The sequence below is a fragment of the Lithobates pipiens genome, unplaced genomic scaffold, assembly GCF_037356315.1.
Source record: "Lithobates pipiens isolate NorthernLeopardFrog02 unplaced genomic scaffold, aLitPip1_a1.2 Scaffold_18, whole genome shotgun sequence".
In the NCBI taxonomy this organism is placed as follows: Eukaryota; Metazoa; Chordata; class Amphibia; order Anura; family Ranidae; genus Lithobates; species Lithobates pipiens.
Window position 1 is genome coordinate 340,349,760 of NW_027507758.1, and position 20,585 is coordinate 340,370,344.

At 46.1% G+C, this 20,585-nt stretch overlaps 1 protein-coding gene across 1 annotated transcript in view; it reads left to right on the forward strand.

The window, feature by feature from the left end:
- The window catches only part of LOC143988102 (cyclic GMP-AMP synthase-like), a 161,269-nt gene that overhangs the window by 87,904 nt on the left and 52,780 nt on the right, over positions 1-20,585 (forward strand). The window contains exon 4 of the mRNA XM_077487385.1: positions 11,060-11,305. Coding sequence (XP_077343511.1) covers positions 11,060-11,305 — 246 coding nt within the window. The remainder of the gene's footprint in view (positions 1-11,059; positions 11,306-20,585) is intronic.

The window sequence follows — 20,585 nt, forward strand, 5'->3', positions numbered from 1 at the left end:
AAGTGGTTAAACTTCCTGCATTTTTACACATGGTTGAAAGCTTGGCAGACTGCCCAGATTATTTGTTTACACAAGAAGTTCTGTCCCTTTTGATCTAAGTAGTTACAATGTTTACAATTGGTTACAATGTTTCAAGTTCTAAACTTGGCAGATTACCCAGGATGCTTTCTTTTGACTGCTGAGTGAGCAGATAATCTCTCCACTTGTTTATATGAATCGCCTACTCTCAGCGGAAGTGATCATGAGGGGGGGGGGGGGTGAATCGAGATCACGTTTTTTTAACAATTAATCGTGCAGCTCTAGCACCTATCATCTGGATGTTTCCAGCGCCACAATTTGGTGATACCTGCTACCAATCTCCAACCATTTAGATCCGTGGAGCCCTCCCTGGCTGGATTGGAAGTGTCCAACACTTCATCAAGAACTGCATTGAAGTCCCCCAACAAAACCACCGTGAAGTGAACATATGGTGCAATTTTAGCCAATAAATCAAATATCTTAGCCTGAAAAGGGGGGGCACATATATTGACCACCACAATATTTTTGTGACAGACATCCATGACTACCACCACATATCTGCCTCTTGTATCAAAAAACACCTGTTGGATCCTGCAGGGTATAGTTCTGCTAATTAAAATAGTAACCCCTCTGGCAAACGTGGAGTACGTTGAATCTATGGCTTTTTGAATCCATGGTTTACGCAGAGAAAGGACTCTGCTACCGTCCAGGTGTGTTTCCTGTAGGAATATGATATGTGGTCGTGTCCGTTTAAGATATTGAAATGTTGTGGCCCTCTCTTAAGTTTGTGGTTAAGGCCCCGAACATTCTAATGTCATTCGCCATTACTATTATTACTGATAACTATTAGCCAGGAAAGCATCTGTAAAGGGGAGCTATCCCCAAATATAATAAATACCATAAGTACTAGGAAAACAAGATCAATACATGAACCCCTATGTCGAGCTGTAACTTTAGATGAACCCTCCCTTGCTTTTATACCAGAAACAAACAAACCATACGGCATATAGCTTCATCCCTGAACGAAAAAATTAAAAACAAAAAAATTTCTCTGAATTCCCGTCGCAGCAATCGAAAGTTTGCCAGTTCCATTGATCGTTCCAGATCACCTCCGTATGCTCCAACGGGGAGTAATGGAGTATCATGCAGAAATAAGCAGTGCTGCGTATATGGTAACCTCGGGGGAGGTGCAAAGCAAAAAACAAACAAAAAGGAAATAGAAAGTAGGAGAAATTAAAGAGCATAACCATAGACTTGTAATACAAGAGCTAGGGGTCATCCCTTCACAGGCTTGCAACTCTACCTTGCCAGGTGTGAGCACGTGAGGGCCACCGATAGGGCAGGGTAGTCTGAGAGAAAATGGAGTATGGGTGGTAGTCCATAGCCTATGACATCTCCATGGCCCTTCCCTCATCTCCACAAAACATTATAGATTGCGGCTCAATGAATGACAACACACATGTCTTTAGTTCCCATGGATTAGGAGTAATAGCTCCTCTGGCGTGCGCTCAAGTGGATGACTGTCAGAGTGTAAGTCCTAGAGCTTGGAGAGCAGGGCCAGGGTAAAACAGGAACCATGCGGATAAGAAAAAAACAAAAAAAACATACCAGTTTCGGTTGTAAGCCTGGAAGTAAAACTCAGTGTACTAGAATTCTTTATCCATCCATTCACAGGCTTCCTCAGGGTGCTAGAAAAATTTTACCGATCCTTTGTGTTGAACTCTGAGCTTGCTGGGATACAGCATGCTATATTTGACTTCTTTCTCCCTCAGGTGCCTTAGGACCTCATTGAACGTACATCGTTTCTGTTGTGTCGCCGCCAAGAAGTCTGGGAACAGCATTACCCGTGCATTTTCATGGCGTAGCTGCTGAAGTTTTCTGGCCTGGGTCAGAATCATGTCACGGTCACGGTAATTCAAGCAGCAAATCTAGAAAGGCCTAGGGAAAGCAACCGGGGATCTGTTGCCAGTAGGGACCCTGTTTGCTCGTATGACTACATAGGTAGGAGGCACATCTTTCACGGAGAGCAACTGTTTGAAGAGGTGCTCAGCAAATTGAGCAAGCCTGTCCCCTTCAGCCCCCTCCAGGAGCCCCACCACCCGTATGTTTTTCCATCTTTGGCGGTCCTCCGCATCAATGGCTTTATGCTGTAAGGCTCTTACTTTGTCTCTAAGTTCAGCCAGCTGGGCACCAAGGTCACGAGACGCTTCTTCTACATCTGAGACCCGCATCTCCACTGTGGTCAGGCGGTCCCGGACCTTATCCAGATCGTGTCTGATCAGGTTGCATTCAGATGAGAGGTGGTCTATGCGCCCAACTAGTTCTGCTCTGCTAGCACTGATTGCCTCTAGAATCGGCCGGGTTATTGCCTCGGTGTCCACTGCAGGAGCCAGATCTAGTGCTGGATCCATTCCTTCTGTCTCCTTCACCTGTGCCATCTTTGCAGCCGCAGCTTTGGCGGGGAAGACAAGATGGCGTGGCGGAGCCATGCGCCGTGTCCTTAATGGAGCGAGTTTGCCGCTGATCCTGGAGCCCCTTAGCGGACTTCTTTGTGGTCGAGCAAGACATCATTAGCCTCAGTGCACACTCCCCTGTTCGGTGGTGGAGAATTAGATACCGGCTAATACTCTGATGTCTCGGAGGATGGTCAGGAGTAACGGAGCTGCCTCGATCACATCCGGACGGAAGTCCATATGCTTAGAATCTGAACGGAGAAGTGAGCTTAAAAAAGCCAGATGGCCTCTTGCCGAACATGATGGACCCCAAATTATAGGGGTCATACTCGCCTGGTATCAGCAATGATCAGCTATGATGTTCCACCCGGTTCACTCCAAAAGGAAATAGCCACTTTTCCCCATCAGGACAGTAAGATGGATTAATAACTTTCCATTCACTCTGGTATCAGCAGTAATCAGCTGTGATATCCCACCCGGTCCGCTCCAAACAAGGAATATCCACTCTCCCCCGTCAAGGACAGCATGATGGATTAATGATTTTCCAATCACTCTGCTCCATACTCCTCCAGCAGGTTTTTAATAAGATTTTTAAAAGAAAAAGAAGAGGAACTGCAGTAAATCATGCTAGTTTATTCCAAAAATCTTCTCATGCACAGCGAGAAATACAACACACACAGCTACGTTCCCCGTCGATGCTTATTACAGGGAAAAGCATTGGTTGGAGAGAGTCTTGTGACATCACTACACAGCCTGATAGCTTGTAGCTGTGTGTTTTGTGTTTCTTCGCTGTGCATGAGAAGATTTTTGGAATAAACTACCATGATTTACTGCACTATGAAGTTCCTCTTCTTTTTCTTTTAAAAAATCTTTTCAAAAACCTGCTGGAGGAGTATGGAGTAGAGTGATTGGAAGGAGGACTGCTGTTATTCACCTACATATTATATATTGTATTTGCCCGATTATATATTGTTTTCTGTGTGTGTATATGTGTATCACTTTTTTTTCACATAATACATTTATGGTATTTATTGCATTGAAGATTGGGCAAGCGCAGAATAACTAAACTATATACATTTATTATCTTGTTGACCAAGATTAGAAGGAACACGAGGTTAAAAAATTATGTATATGAGTGAAGCCCTGAGAGGTCCTTGTTGTCCCAGAGGGAGTCTTATACTGTGTACACACAGACTTTCCGGCAGACTAAAGCTGCGTACACACGGGCGGACTGTATGGCCTACTTAGTCCGTCATACAATCCGACGGACAGTCCGTCATACTTTCGAATGAACGGACTTGACCACACACGGATGCACAAACAGTCCGTCGAAAGCTTGCGCGATGACGTGTACAGCACGTACGACGGGACTAGAAATAGGAAGTCCAATACACAGCAATGCACCCTTCCGCTGTGTAAATCCTTTCTGAGCATGCGCCATTCTTAGTCTGTCGAACTAGCCTACTGACGAGCGGATTGTCCGCTGAAACCAAAGTATGACGGACAGAATTTCGAAAAATCCGAAATACTTAGTACGCCAGACTGCACGCTGAAAAAGTCTGCTGAAGCCCACACACGAGCGGACTGTCCGCTGAAATGTGTTTCGACGGACTAAGTAGGCCATACAGTCCGCCCGTGTGTACACGGCATTAGTCCGACGGAATCAGTCTGTCGGACAATCCGATCATGTGTGGGCTAATCCAATTGTTTTTTGTAAAAAAATTAGACAGACCTACAAATAGAACATGTTCCAAATCTGTCCAACGGCCTCCTATCCTATCATTCCTATCGTGAAAACCGTTCGCCTGTATGCTGGTCTGACGGACCAAATACGATGCAAGGGAAGCTATTTGCTACTGGCTATTGAACTTCATTTTTTAGTCCCGTCTTACGTCATCGTGTTCAAAATGAACTGACTTATTCCGTTCGTGTGCGGCTAAGTCAGTTCGTTCGCAAAGTCCGTCGGAACTCTGCTGAAACTCCGTCGGGAAGACTGTCGGAACTAGTCTGCCGGAAAGTCCGGTCGGCATTAGGTGTCCTGACCTGTTTAGGAGAACCCCAGCCAGAGATTAAAGACACAGTGAAGAAGGGGCTCCTGTAGCGAGGAAGGCTTGATGGTATAGAAAAAAAGACAAACTTCTGAACTAGAGAAATGCAAAATTAAGATGAGTGAAGCTATTCTAGCACCCCACCAAAGCACCCTAACCCCTGAATTTAAGGGGCATGTGACATGGGGGCCGAGAGGAGCCTGCCTAAAGTAAGTCATTTAAGCATGAACTATATACATTAATATAAATGAAAAAGATACTATTTTAAGAACTGCCTCTCAAACCCAGCCCTGGAGGCTGGCATGTTGCAATGACCAGTTCCTTGGTAGGGGGTTAAGATGACATTTAAAGAATTCCAGAAACTAAAAGTCCAACACTCCGATGCTTCTGTATGACAGTTTAGACCTAAGCTCCTGTGCAGGATTTAGAGAGCACAAATGGGTAAACAGCCCCAAGAGGGAATTCCATAGCCTTTGGTCTTCTCTCCTTCCCACTGATCACACATTCCTAGGCGCACTTTCCCCCTGCTCCCATTCACTGATCACAGTGATCCTCTTCTCGTGCTCCCGCTTAGGCCCCCTTTCACACTTATGCGGCTTTGAACATCAGAGTCGCAATGACAAGTTGTACCCCATGATTCCCAATTACAACCATTCGTATCTGTGTGACTCTTTAAAGTAGTCCCTGTACTACTTTGGTCCGACTTTAATGCGAGTTGAGGTCCATAGACCTCAAGTTTACACAGGCATTCCCTGAACTCACGGCCGAAAAATAGTGGCAAAATCACACGACTTTATTACCTTACTGAACACATGGCCCCGGTGCCCTCTCCCCCTGCTTCTGCTCACACAGCCCTCGGTGTCCTCTGTTCCTCTCCTCCTAACCCTGCTCACTGATCACATGGCCCCCAGTGTCCTCTTCTTCTTTTCATCACTCAGTCCCTGGTGTCCTCTCTTCCTGCTCTTGCTCACTGATCACTTAGCCTCCAGTGTCCTTGTGACAGACCTAGCCAGGACAGGGGCTGTTGGAGGGGACAGAATGTGAGCCTCTTGCCTTGCTATTATGGGCCCTGGCATTTGGGGGGAACAGTGCTCTTTGTGAGCTGTAGGCCTGAGGAACCCTGAGGTGGTGTTACTTGGATTCAGATCCATGCCCCCCCCCCCCCCAAGACACAGACTCTGGATATGTATTTACCATATTAGCAATAGACTGAATCACACTGTTGGGACACAAACTGTTAGATGCTAAGGTCATTAACTCCAGTCACCTGTCTGTTGTGTAAATTAGTCTAGCCTGGCTTATAAGAGTATTCAACACATTGTTGTTTGTGCTAATTAATCCTGCGTTTATGTGTATGGTAATGTGTATTGAATAGTAAATCAGTGAGCTAGGAGACCAAAGTCTTACCCTGAAAAGTCTTATCTCTCAGACAACTAGTCTGGATCAATGATTAGATAATTAGCTCATGCTAATTAGGTTAGGTTTGAGTCTTCTACTGTATTATAAATACTTGTCATTTTGGTTCTAATAAATCAGTCCATGTTGAGCAGCTAAGCAAATGTAGTCTTGTTTTGTGCTTGTGAGCGGTTGGAATATCTGATATCTATATTCAGACTTAGGAAGTGGTATACTGACGGAAGCACTCAATCGGAGTGTGGGATTGGATCCGTCACATTGTTGGCAAGCAGTGGGACACTTCCTGCAGTCTGGAACATCCAAACCTCCACCTGGATCCAAGGTCCATATAGCAGGAGAGGAGGAGAGGTACAGATACCAGCCGCCATTGAAGAGGAATTCAGAAAGAGGTTGCGAATGCAGCTACAGCACAGAGGACCAGTATCAGAGCAGGTCCTGCTGGGATGGTTTGATTCTATTCGCTGCGAACTCTGGAAGGAAGCGCTAGCCCGTGAGCAGCATCACCAGGGAAGAGTTCTCCCATCCAACCAGGAAAGGTACTGGTCGCAGTATGGATTGCGAGTGCTGTTTTTAGGAGAAAAACTGCACAAGGAGCAGACAGCTGACTTAAGCAGGCTGGTCTGGGCAGAGATAAAGCTGGATGAGAGTTACAGAGCCCTCCGGTGGCATGTATCCCAAGCATATCCCTGGATAGCGGATGACAGCCCAAGAGAAGGCTTAAGCTACGGCGGTCTGGGGCTGTTGTATGTGAAGCTGACAGGGGACTACAACTTTGTGAGTGATTTGGAGTGGCGGTTGGATGAAATCATGGATTTCAGAAAAGGGCTACTGAACGTCTCGGAAGTGCACTGGGCACTGAAAGATTTGGAGTTTCTGGCCGATCAGGAATGGGAGCTGGAGATCGCCTACAGACGGCTGCTAGACTCTGATTAGTGCCAGGGCTGGGCTCCCTTTGCCTGGGACTATCAGGAAATACCTGTTGACAACTCTGAAGTTGACTCCTGGCTAAAGTGTCGGCAATGTGGCAGAGTAACAGTGTGCTTTGCCAACCTGCCCCCACAGCTATGGATGCAGAGGCCTTATGGCAGATGCAGCAAGTGCTGACTGACCTTGATGATCCTGTTTCTGCATGGGATGATCTTGGATGGAGGAATGTGCCTGTCCAGCAGCATGCTGGAGAATCTGCAGTGGAAAATCTGGAAATCGCCATCCCCAAAGCTGAAGTGCTGGCAACAGGGCAGAGCTCTGCTAACCTCTGCTCAGCACTGATAGCATCTTCTGGGTCCCACGGACAGGAGATGGTGAAACTCTATCCCCAGACACCAGTTGCAGAGACAGGGGATTTGATAGACTTTTCTGCTGAGGAAGAAGAACCGGATGAGCCTCCAGCAGAAGAGCTGGTATTGGGGTCAAACTTCACTGTGCTCTGCCAAGCACCAACAGCAGTATCTGTGGAATTACATGGAACTTCCCCAGCTGAAGTGCTGGTCACTGGACATAGGGTCCAAGACCTCTGCCCCAAACCTGTTGCAGTTCCAGAGGCTCAGGGTGAGAAGGTGGTGAACACTTCCCAGCAGCAGATACAGGGGGAGAAGGGAGAGGAGGTGTTGGTTGTCCCTCCTCCAACAGTCGGCCAGGGTGGAGAAAGCAGTCTTTCCTCCCCAGCAAAGATCCGTGCACCTGGGAGACAGTACCACAGACATGTCATCCCAGCAGCCAGATGATGGAATGGAAAGGGAAACCAGCCAGCTCACCACTCCCATGGCAGCTACACAGTTTGGGAGTGGAGGAATCCAGCCTCTTGCCCCAGCAGTTAGCCAAAGCGGATGATGTGGAGCCCCCAGCAGAAGTGCTGGCAATGGGGCAGAGTGCTATCAAACTCTGCCCAGCATCGGCAGCAACTGTGCAGTTCCAGGGAGCTGGGGCAGTTGTCCCATCTCTCCAGCCACAGATTACAGAATTTATGGACTTAATGGACTGTTCATCAGAGGATGTCATAGATTACACATCACCTGCTCAAGTACTTGCAGCAGGACAGAGTACTGCAGACCCCTGCTCCACAGCCGTGGCAGTTTCGGAGGCCCAAGGTGAGAAGGTGATGGTCCCTCTCTCCCAGTGGATTTCAGAAATGAAGGGAGGAGAAGCAGCCATTTTCCTTCCCCAACAAGGGTTCATGCACCTGGGAGACAATACAAGTGAAAGGGAGTTCCAACAGCAGACGGCGCCCCAGAATGATGACACTAACCCAGCTGAAGCGCTGGCAACCAGGCAGAGTGCTACCAACCTCTGCCTAGCACTGGTAATGGCTGCAGAGTTCCAGGGAGCTGGGGCAGTCGGCCTGACTCCCCAAAAGTCAGCTGGAGTGGATGATGTGGGGTCCTCAGCTGAAGGCTAACAGGACAGAATGCTACTGGCCCCTACACACAACTGCAGCATGAGCTGATATCGATGGATGGAATTTCAGTCTCCACTTGTATACCCCAGGGATGCTGGGCGGTCGGTCCAGATCCCCAACAACTTGATGGAGTGAGCCCAGTCACCCTATTTTCTCTCCAGCGGCTGAAAAGACTGGAGGGAGAAGGGTCACTCCAAGCCTCTCCCCAGCAGGGAATATGTTCTCTGAGAGAGGCAGAGGTTGGCTGGGTGAGGAATACTCTGGACCAATTTGTTTGGGGTACTCTGTGCATACCGGCATTGGGGGACTGGAATCACTGACTAACTTCGGAGTCAACCCATCTGGGGTCTCCTCCTGTGTTAGTCTCCTGCCGAAAGGGGAGAAATGTGACAGACCTAGCCAGGACAGATGCTGTTGGAGGGGACAGAATGCAAACCTCTTGCCTTGCGATTATGGGCCCTGGCATTTGGGGGAACGGTGCTCTTTGTGAGCTGTATGCCTGAGGACCCCTGAGGTGGTGTTACTTGGATTCAGATCCATGTCCCCCCCCCCGCCCCCCCCAAGACACACAGACTCTGGATATGTATTTGCCATATTAGCAATAGACTGAATCGCACTGTTGGGACACAAACTGTTAGATGCTAAGGTCATCAACTCCAGTCACCTGTCTGTTGTGTAATTTAGTCTAGTCTGGCTTGTAAGAGTATTCAACACATTGTTGTTTGTGCTAATTAACCCTGTGTTTGTTTATGGTAATGTGTATTGAATAGTCAATCAGTGAGCTAGGAGACAGTCTTACCCAGAAAAGTCTTATCTCTCAGACAACTAGTCTGGGTCAATGATTAGATAATTAGCTCATGCTAATTAGGTTAGGTTTTAGTCTTTTACTTATTATATATACTTGTCATTTTGGTTCTAATAAATCAGTCCATGTTGAGCAGCTAAGCAAGTGTCATCTTGATTTGTGCTTGTGAGCGGTTGGAATATCTGATATCTATATTCAGACTTAGGAAGTGGTATACTGACGGAAGCACTCAATCGGAGTGTGGGATTGGATCCGTCACAGTCCTCTAATCCCGCTCCTTGGTCACACAGCCCTTGCCATACATTCCTCCTGCTCCCACTAACTGTTCGCACTAATCTTGTGATCAAGCCACAATGTAGTGAAGCCCATCAAAGAGGACATGGTTACTTTGGTGGAGACATTATGGCTGTATAGGTATTATGGATGATCAGTGCCGCCATCAGGGGGATACAGCCCACACACTTGTAAGGGGCCCAAGAGTCTAGAAGGGCCTGGCTGTCTGGCGGGGATGAGAGAATGCTCCGTGGTCGTGCTGGCTTTCAGAATGTGTGCGAGTCAGCAGCTGCTGCTTTGTCACTGACATCTGTCTCTTTGCTGCCACCTCTAGTAAATTCCAGCATGTGCACTCCTTGTGTGTTTTGCACAAGAGCTGTCACCAGGAACAGCCCCTTCCTAGCAAGGACTAATGTACAACTGAAGAGGAACAGGGGTGGGGTGGTGTACGTGTGTGTGTGTGTGTGTGTGTGTGTGTGTGTGTGTGTCTGTGTACATATGTGTGTGTCTGTGCCTATGTACATATGTATATGTGTGTGTGTGTGTGTGTGTGTGTGTGTGTGTGTGCGTCTGCCTGTGTACATGTGTGTGTGTGAGGGGGCTGAGAGCGTAGAGGTGTTAGCCCCTGTACACACGGTCAGACATTGCGATGGAAAATGTCCGATCGGACCATGTTGTCAGATAATCCGACAGTGTGTGGGCTCCATCGGACTGTTTCCATCGGAATATCTGACGAATCAAGTTTGAGAGCTTGGCTATAAAACTTTCCGACAACATGATCCGATCAGAGTTTGTCCGATCATGTGTAGAGAATTCCGATCGGACAAAGTGCAACGCATGCTCAGATCAAATTCCTAGACTTTTCTGCCAACTTTGTCCGACCGTGTGTATGCAACACAAGTTTCGGACAAAATCCGATGAATTTTGTTGTCGGAATGTCCGACCGTGTGTACAAGGGCTTAGGGGGGCTGAGAGCGTACAGATGTGGGGGCTGAGAGCTTATAGGTGTGTGGGGGGCTGAGAGCGTACAGATGTGGGGGCTGAGAGCTTACAGGTGTGTAGGGGGCTGAGAGCGTACAGATGTGGGGGCTGAGAGCGAACAGGTGTTAGGGGATCTGAGAACATAAAGGTGTTAGGGGGGCTGAGAACATACAAGTGTGAGGGGGCTGAGAGAGAACTTATGTGAAGAGGGGCTGCGATCGTACAAATGTGACTGGGTCTTCAAGCTTACAAATGTGAGGGGGGCTGCAAGCGTACAGCTGCTGATTTGGGATGTCTCTTTTGGGCAAAATTTTAATATGAAAGTATTGATGACTTATAATACACTATTCATTTTCATATAGGACATTGTAGGTGTTAAAATAAAAGGTGTGTGCACGGAAGGACTTGATGGGATGGCTAGTGGGCAGATTTGGTGGGATAGCCAGTGGGCAGGCCCTGGGGAATGTTGGCAGTCAGGCCTGGGGGGAGCAGGACTAAAGCTGTCTAAGGGGCCCCACAATTTCTGATGGCTGCCCTGTGGATGATCCAATAAGGTGACTTAGAAGAGGAACAGACTGGAGTGCGGATCTCATCAATATATTTTCATCTTATGCAGTCGTAATGTTGCATTTTGTTTGTCTGGATTGATTTTGCTTACATCTCTTTTCAGGAATGCCAGTTTCTATAAAGAGAAGAAATCCATCCAGTCCTGCGGTGACGCTCATAATTAAGAATAGGCCAACAAACATTGAGGTGGATCTTGTGATTGCCTTAGAAATCAGGCAGAGCTGGCCAGCAAAGACAAGAGATGGGATGAATATAGGCAGCTGGCTGGGAACAAAGGTCAAGAGAGATTTCAAGTTCCTTCCATTCTTTATGGTGCCTAAGCAATGCAATGAAGGAAATACAGTCAAAGGTTAGTTTTGGAGATAAATGTTATGTTTAGAGCAAATTCATTAAGCTGGATAAGACCTGCAGGGACTCTGGGTGTAGACACTGTTTGGTCAAAAATGTTCTGGCAGGCTTATTCAACACAAGTTGGTCAAACGACGTTTGTTGAACGTAGTGGGGCGGGCAGAGCCATCCACTGACCACATTTTATTTGGTTCATCAGGAACTGGATGAACTTCACACAATTTATAGAACACTTTACACTGACCATTTATCTAGAGGCGTGATATGCATCACTGAGAACTATGGGTAGCCTGACACTTAAGCTGAAATAATTCAAAATATTGTCATTCAACATAATACAATTGCTGTTTTTCTGGTATTTTTTATACCTTATGTTTGGTGTAAAACCTAAAGCGGAGCTCCTGTCATATTTATGAAAATTGAAAGTCAGCAGCTAGAAAAAATGAAGCTGATGACTAAGGCTCCGTTCACATCTAGGCGTTGCTATTTTATAGGCGTTTTTGCAGAGTTTTTGAGCGTTTTTGTACAGGCGTTTTCAAGGTTAAAAGGTCACCAATGCAAAAGCAATAAAATGCCTGTAATCTGCCAAAATAGAAGCTCATGCACTTTTTTGAGCAACGGGCATTTTTCTGTAGTCGACAGAACAGCGGCCATTGAAATGAATGGGATTTGTCTTGTTGGGAGTTTTTAGAGCTGAGCCTTAGAGCAGGAAAATGCCCAAAAATGCCTAGATGTGAACATAGCCTTAAGGCACTTTCTTCTCTAAACCTCAGCTCAGACAAATTAAATTCATTTCAATGGCCCCTGTTCACAAATGATCGCGCAAAGAACGTACATGAGCTTTTTTTTTTTTTTTTTTTTTGACAGCTTACAGCCATTTTACTGCTTTTACATTGGTGACCTTTTTAACCTTGAAAACACCTGTACAAAAACTCTGCAAAAGCACCAAAAAAGTCTTGTAAAATAGCACATCTAGACATCTAACATCTAGGAGCTTAATAAACAGACACTCATCTGCCCCAGGATCCAGGCATCTTAATTGTGGGCACCTGACTGACAGCTTGCGGCTTCACAGCTGGCTTCCCACTGCACATATGCGAGCCCTGCTGCACATTGTGAATGGTTCCGCAGCCTTCTGGGACCTGTGACATGTCCCAGAAGACTGCAGGGAGGGAGTGGTGAGAAACTCAAAACCAGGTACCTGCTCCTCCCCCCCTTCCAAAAATGTGCCAAATGTTAAAGCGGAGCTCCACCCTAAAGTGGAACTTCCGCTCATTGGAACCCTCCCCCCTCCGGTGCCACAATTGGCACCTTTCAGGGGGGAGGGGGGTGCAGGTACCTGGACAGTACAGGTATCTGCACACACTTCCAGCGTAGATTCTGCATTTCCGAAGGTCCCCCACTGTCTCCTGGGAAACACACGATCCCAGAGACAGCATGCGCAGTAGGGAACCGGGAAATGAAGCCGCAAGGCTTTACTTCCTGATTCCCATACCCAAGATGGCAGCGGCAGCACCCGAGAGACGATCGAGAGATCTGCTTCGGGTGCCGACATCGCGGGCGCGCTGGGAGGGTAAGTGTCATTATTTTAAGTCAGCAGCTGCAGTATTTGTAGCTGCTGGCTTTAAAAAAAAAAAAAACGGCGGACTCCCGCTTTAAAGAGGAGGAGGACCTATAGTGTAACTTCTCTTCTTGGGTGGCGTTCTGCTTTAATAGTGGTCTCCTTAGCAGGCTATGCCAAGGGCAAAAATGGGATAGAGTTACGGGTAGTTAGGGTGGGCAGATTATCATATTACCTTTTATGAACCTGCTTCATTACATTTTGCTACAATAAATATCAATTTGTAAATTAAAGTGGTGGCTCCTGGGGCCAGCACTGTGAACAGGCAGTCCCTGCCTCTTGTTTCCTTACACTCATGCCACGTACACACGATCGGAATTTGCGTTGGAAAAAGCTCTAATGGCTTTCCCAATGGAATTCGGCTCAAGCTGTCACACCAAATTGCAATCGTTTATAATGCGGTGACGTACAATGCGTACGATGGGACTAAGAAAGGGAAGTTCAATAGCCAATAGCTTCTGTCTCGTAATTGAGCATGCGTGATTTTTGGCGTGTCGGAATTGTATACACATGATCTGAATTTCCAATAGAACGTTTTTCCGTCTGGAATATTGAGTACATACTATCAATTTTTGGCTGGCAGAAATTCGGACAGCTAAATTCCGATGGAGCATACACACGGTCGCATTGTCCATTTTTGCTTAATTACATCGTAGGGGGCCGGGTCACCCGCTCACATCATTGACCTAATATGAATATGTTCATATATGGTCAGTGACGTAGCCTGATAATCCCACCCTCGCAAGTGTGACGGGAGTGGTCGGGTATCAGCACCACCACCATCTGCAGCTGTCATTCATCATGATTGACGTGGACCTACACCGCTGGATGATGTGATTGATGATGGATGTACATGGGGGGTTCGTTTTAATTTTTGTTTTCTTTTTATTTTCCACTGACTTGTTTTTGGTGAATGAGTAGGGGTACCCTTACTCATTCGCATGGAGCCAAGGTTGTGGGGCCTTGTATGAAAAAGTATCCTGTTCTCTTTGTATTGCTCCTTTGTGTGAAATGCAATTGGTGGTCCCGCCGGTCCCTTGGTTTTCCTTTTAAAAACTGGCCACACTAGGCATGAGAGCACAATGTGGTCAGTTTTCTGGCTGTGCTGGGAACTCAGCCTGTTGTCCAATGATTAGTCTTGTGCTGATCCCCCCCATATACATTCATTGGGAAGATCAGTGTGCTGAAGTTTCTCCTCTCTGAGCTTCTTATGCAGCTGGGAACAGACAGTATGCGATCACGTAAAAAAAAATAGTATTTATGTTTTTTTTTATACAGTATCTCACAAAAGCGAGTACACCCCTCACATTTTTGTAAATATTTTATTATATCTCCATGTTACAACACAGAAAAATGCCACTTTCCTACAATGTAAAATAGTGAGTGTACAGCTTGTATAACAGTGTAAATTTACTGCTCCCTCAAAATAACTCAACACAGTCATTAATGTCTAAACTGCTGGCAACAAAAGTGAGTACATCCATAAGTGAAAATGTCCAAAGATTAATCTTGTCTGCTCTTCAGAGTGTTGGCGATGTGGAGCAATTCAGGGGGATTTTCTGGACATTGCCCATATATAGTTATTTATTTGGGTGGAAGTGGTGGATTTATTGAACTCTATCACTTCTGCTCCTTTACCGGTTTTAATGGCTGTCTGCTTACTGGGTCAGGTAGAGACTATTCTTCCTACAGTGTTTGAGCGAGTGTTTGCTAATATAACATTATTCTATGCAAGAAAAGCTATTGCGTTGCATTGGAAGAACGCAATACGCTTTTATACTGGAAACAATTGGTAAATAATAATCTCCCCAAGGACTAATTTCAAAGTATATATGGCAATACAAAAAAACGAGAATTGCTTTTGCGGTGTTAAGCAGGGGGGAAAAAACAGGGGGTATTGGCAGTCCTGGACCTTAAAAAATACTACAATGCAGTGGTCCTCACAAGGGTGGTGGAATGGGCGAAAGAGGTAAACGACAAGAGGTGGGTTAGTTTAGAAAAGGCAATGAGCCAAGCACAACTAGGACGAATAATATGGAACCCTCCACAATATAGGCAAATAGGCATAAACACACACGAGATAACACGTACCTCACTTAAAATATGGGATAGAATCCACATACAAAATAAACGGAGCTATAACTCACCTTTAATTTTCCTTAAAGAAAACGATTATTTCACACCGGGAAAACAGGAGGTGGGGGGAAAATGGATAATAAAAGAAAACGCACAAGTAAAAGATCTATTAATTAAAGGTAAATTAGCCTCCTTTCAAACACTGAGCACAGACACCGATCTCATGAGGATTGATGCCTGGCGGTATCTTCAACCAAGTCATTTTATCGCTAAACTACCTCAACCAATGCGAAGCGAGGAAGCTTAAAGGCCCCTGCAAAGGCTCTGTTTGAGAGAAAAATCAAAAAATAACATAGCCCGAATATATAAATTGTTATCAGAAGGGGAAGGATTGGAGGGCCCACCTTACATCAGAAAATTAATTAAGGTGGAGGGGTTACAAAAGAATTGGTGTGGTATGTATAATCATTAAGATATTGAGAAATATAGGAAACTGCAAAATAATATATTTTATATTGTAACTGAAAAAGTAATTTAAATAAAGAATTTAAAAAAATAATATTAATAATCTCCCATTGTATAGAGATACTTACATGAATAGGGGGTTGTCCTAGTAAGTACAATAACGTGTGGGAAAAGTGGTTGGCCACACCGTATACAGCATCTAATGCCCATGGGGGCCATTATTTATAATATGGGTGTTCCCATATAAGGAATGTTTGGGGTCACTGGGGAAAAAGGGAATGATTGTTTCTTTTCTCACCCCCACTTTTTTCTTTTTTTTGGATTAATAGTTGTTATATTAGATTTTAAAACCATATTATTATATTCTAGGCTCAATGTGTATGATGTCTATGTTGTTTTTTGTTTGTTTATTATAAAATTTAGTGAAAAGATTTATAAAGAAAAAAAAAGCTGAGTGTGTCTTTTACACTTTCACACTGCTCAAAGCCAGCACTAACACCCCCCCCCTCCCCCGCCAACAAACAGAGACAGGAGAGGAGAGAGGGCTCAATCTGCACCTTTTCCTCCTGCCCCTATCCCTCTGTCTGCCCACACTCCAATCCCAGGCGCTGTGCCTCAGAAAAGGAAAGTTTGGGTCGGAAATTTGAAGTCCAGTAGCCTCAGATACATCTGGATGAGAGGTGCTGATTGCCAAGGGGTGAGTGACCTCACCACCCATCCCTGTCTGGGACAGAATTTTCCCCCCTTCTCTCTCCTGCCTCTGAGTGATTACAATAAGGCAAATCAGGGTTCTCAGAGCACCCCTTACTTCAGATTTTCCCTTTACACCAGAGGCCACAGTGTTTCCCCTTACATCAGAGTCTTCTCCGTACATCAAACTTCTCAGTGTCCCCCCTTAAATCAGGGTTCCCAGAGGATCCCTTATGTTAGAGGCCCCAGAGTTCTCTCTTATATCAGAGTCTGCAGAGTTCCCCCTTTACAGTGAAAGGGAACTCTGCAAGTTCAGATGTAAAAGGGGAACTCTGTGGACACTGATGTAAAGGGGGACTCTTGTTAACTTCATATGATTAGAAATGTTATTTAATAGGAAAATATATGTATAGTTTTTACTCTAAAAAAAATAAATAAAAAATTTCCGTGCCCTGCTAAAGAGTTCGGGTTTGACTTGAAGAAAAGATGGCAACCCTAGGTTAAACACTAGGGGACGATCAAGGGGTTACGTGTGTCCAAAGAAATGATTCTAACTGTTGGGGGGTATTGTCTCACTAGAACATGACAGAGACCCCTGCTCCTGATGACAGGGAGCAGTAGATCCCTGCCATGTTGCTAGGCAGAACAAGGAAATGCCTTGTTTACAAAGGCATTTCCCCATTCTGCTGCTCCGTGACACGATTGTGGGCCACCGGCAGACATTGAGTCTACGGGACCTGCGGAACATGGACTACGTGGCGGGCTGCGATTTAAAGGGGACGTACCTGTATGCCCATTCGCCCAGCCATGCCATTGTGCCAACGTACATCGTTGTGTGCTGGAAGGCAAGGGGTTAAACCAAATGGGTTGTTTTACAAAGTGAGGGGTCACATATACTTTAACAATCTCCTGCCAGCGCTATAGCTGAAAGATGGCTACATCATGGGCCTTAATTGCTGGGAGGGCATCCATGTACGTCTTCTCGAGATTGAGCCACCTGCGGGGCACGCTCTGTGATTTGTGAGTCAATGAGACTTGGCTGATCACAGATCTGAGTAAGGGGCCGATCCTGGCCCCTTACCATGTGATCAGCTGTTAGCCAATGATAGCTGATCACGTGATGTAAACAGAAGATCTGTAATCGACTTTTTTTTCCCTCACGCTGACAACGTGAGAAAATAAACAAATAATGCCGATCCCCAATTTCTGTCGGAGAGACATCGGACCCAAACAGGGAGAGTCACCGCCACCACCTCATCCGTGCCCACCACCAATGCATATCACAGCTGCTTATCTGTGCCACCTATTGGTGCTGCCTTATCAGTGCCACCTCTCAGTGCCACCAACCCAGTAGTGATTAACCACTTGCTTACTGGGCACTTAAACACCCTCCCTGCCCAGACCAATTTTCAGCTTTCAGCGCTCTCACAATTTGAATGACAATTACTCAGTCATGCGACACTGTACCCAAATGAATTTTTTGTCCTTTTTTTCCCACAAATAGAGCTTTCTTTTGGTGGTATTTGATCACCTCTGGGGTTTTTATTTTTTGCGCTATAAATGAAAAAAGACCGAAATTTTGAAAAAAAACGCATATTTCCTTGTTTGTGACAAAATTATGCAAATTATCAATTTTTCTTCATAAATTTTGACCACAATTTATACTGCTACATATCTTTGGTAAATATAACCCAAATTAGTGGATATTATTTGGTCTTTGTGAAAGTTAGAGAGTCTACAAGCTGTGGTGCGAATCGCACACAATTGATCACATCTAATGTACTGGTGGCCTATCTCACTTCTTGTGACCCGAACAAGCCAGGAAAGTACAAATACCCCCCAAATGACCCCTTTTTGGAAAGAAGACACTCCAAGGTATTTAGTAAGAGGCATAGTGAGCTTTTTGATGTTGTCATTTTTTTCCCACAATTCTTTGCAAAATTAAGATTTTTCAGTTTTTTTTCCCACAAAATTGTCATTGTAATAGGTTATTTCTCTCACATGGCATGTGTATACCACAAATTACCACAACATGCATGGAGCGCCATCAGGTGTTCTAGGAGCATAAAATACACATCTAACTTGTTGACTACCTATTACACTTTTGAAGGCCCTGGAGCACCAGGACAATGACACATGGCACTGATGACAGATGGCACTGATACGTGGCAATGATGACCCTTATACGTGGCACTGATGACAGATGGCACTGATGACAGATGGCACTTATATGTGGCACTGATGACACGTGGCACTTATGCGTGGCACTGATGACATGTGGCACTAATACGTGGCACTGATGACACGTGACACTAATACGTGGCACTGATGACAGATGGCACTAATACGTGGCACTAATACGTGGCACCGATGACAGATGGCACTAATACATGGCACCGATGATGCGTGACACTGATGACAGATGGCACTGATAAGTGGCATTGATGACACGTGACACTGACAATAGATGGCACGTGACACTGACAGGTGGCACTGATGACAAATGGCACTGATACGTGGCACTGATGACAGATGGCACTAACATGTGGCACTCATGACAGATGGCACTGGGGACAAATGGCACTGACAACAGGTGGCACTGGGGACAGATAGCACTGACAGATGGCACTGGGGCGGATGGCACTGGGGCAGGATGGCACTGGGGGAGCATGGCACTGGGGCGGATGGTACTTTTTTTCTTATTTTTTTCACACTTACGGCCGCTGCAGCCGTTCATCTCTCCCTCCTCACACGCTGTCTGTGGGAGGAGCTAGAGCGGCGCTGCGAAATGATCTCATATGTTTACATATGAGATCATCTCACATTGTACACGCCGATCGCGCTGTAAACGGCCGCTGTGATTGGCCGTTTACAGCGATCTGTGTTTGCCTGTCTCCGGGGGACACGGCAAACGCAGAACTTCCCCGATGCGCGCTCGCAGCGGCGCGCATTGTGGAAGTAAACATCAGGACGTCCAGGGACGGCCACCCGGACGAAAGCGCCTGTTCTACGGCTGTCATTCGGCTATAGGGCGGGCGGGAGGAGGTTAAATATCACCAAAAGAAAGTTCTATTTGTGTGGAAAAAAAATGATAAAAATTTCATATGAGTACAGTGTTGCATGATCACCTGTCCAGAAATAAATATAAACATAAGCTGAAAATATTTCCAATAGACATGTGCTGATTATTAAGTATGACCAACTAGGTGGAGGATGACCCTCGGGGGACAAGACTAGCTTACCCCTATTGTGCAGATATCGAGTTAGTGTAGTGTAAATAAACTGATTCTAGACATCATCTTTTGTTTAGAATATGGAACTCACTCCTAGGATCATGGGAGTGGTACCAAAATTAGGTACTGCAATCCAGGGGATTTTCTTAGTTATGAAAAAGTGTGAGTGACACCAATGGTGTCACTAAAGAAAGGAAGGGATAGCGATAGAGAGGAGCAAGAGTGGGGAAATAACAGTAAAGGGGATGTGTATGAAGCACTGGCGAGGCCAACGACCCACGGGCCCATTCCGCCCAGGGACAGTCTGGTTAAGTTTAGGACTTGTATTCATCTGAGAAGCGAAACAGGTCCCAATGTGTCCAACGAGCGTTGTGTTCCTCCTCTCTTTCCCCTGAAGCAGCCGCAACTCATTGCATCCACTGGATGTCACAAACCCTAGCAAACCCCTGTATCACTGTCCGTGGGGACCGCTGCTTCCACATACTGGGGATACACGCCCTGGCTGCATTCAGGAGGTGTTTAAATAGGGATTTACGATATCGCTTACTGGACAATGGAGTCAGATTCAGTAGTATTGCTGCTGGGTTGTCCTGAAGGTCAACATCAGTAAGTTTGTGGTTGATTCCCTGTGTCCAAAAAGGGGTCAAAACTGCGCACTCCCAGAAGATGTGAAGTATTGTGCCATTCTGTGTGCCACGCCAACATAGGGGACTGTGTCCCCGGAATTTGAACGCTAACACCAAGGGGGTCCTGTAGTTAGTTAGGCCGAGCTAGGCCTATAACTTGCACAGAGAAGTGAAACTTTCTCGGGCTTAGGGATAACAGAGATGTTGGCTTGCAGCAGGTCTGGAGGTACGGCATGATTATCTAGTATTGCGTTGAAGGCAATGACAAAGTGGATCACCAATTGAGTTTGGAACATTTTATAATAGGAATTTGTGAAGCCGTCAGGCAGGGGCGTCGGTAGGGGGTGGCTAGCAGTGGCTGAAGCCCCGAATGTGTCCCTGAAAAGCCCCAAGCCTGGTACATTTATTTTATAATTACTAGCCCCGAGTCCCCACGGCGCCGCACTGCGCATGAGCGAGAAGGAGCGTGGCGGCTCTTTCACGCTCATGCGCAGTGCGGCGCTGTGGGGACTGGTGGGGGTTAGTAATTATAAAATAGTGAGAGAAGGAGCGCGAACGGCAGGTAGATAG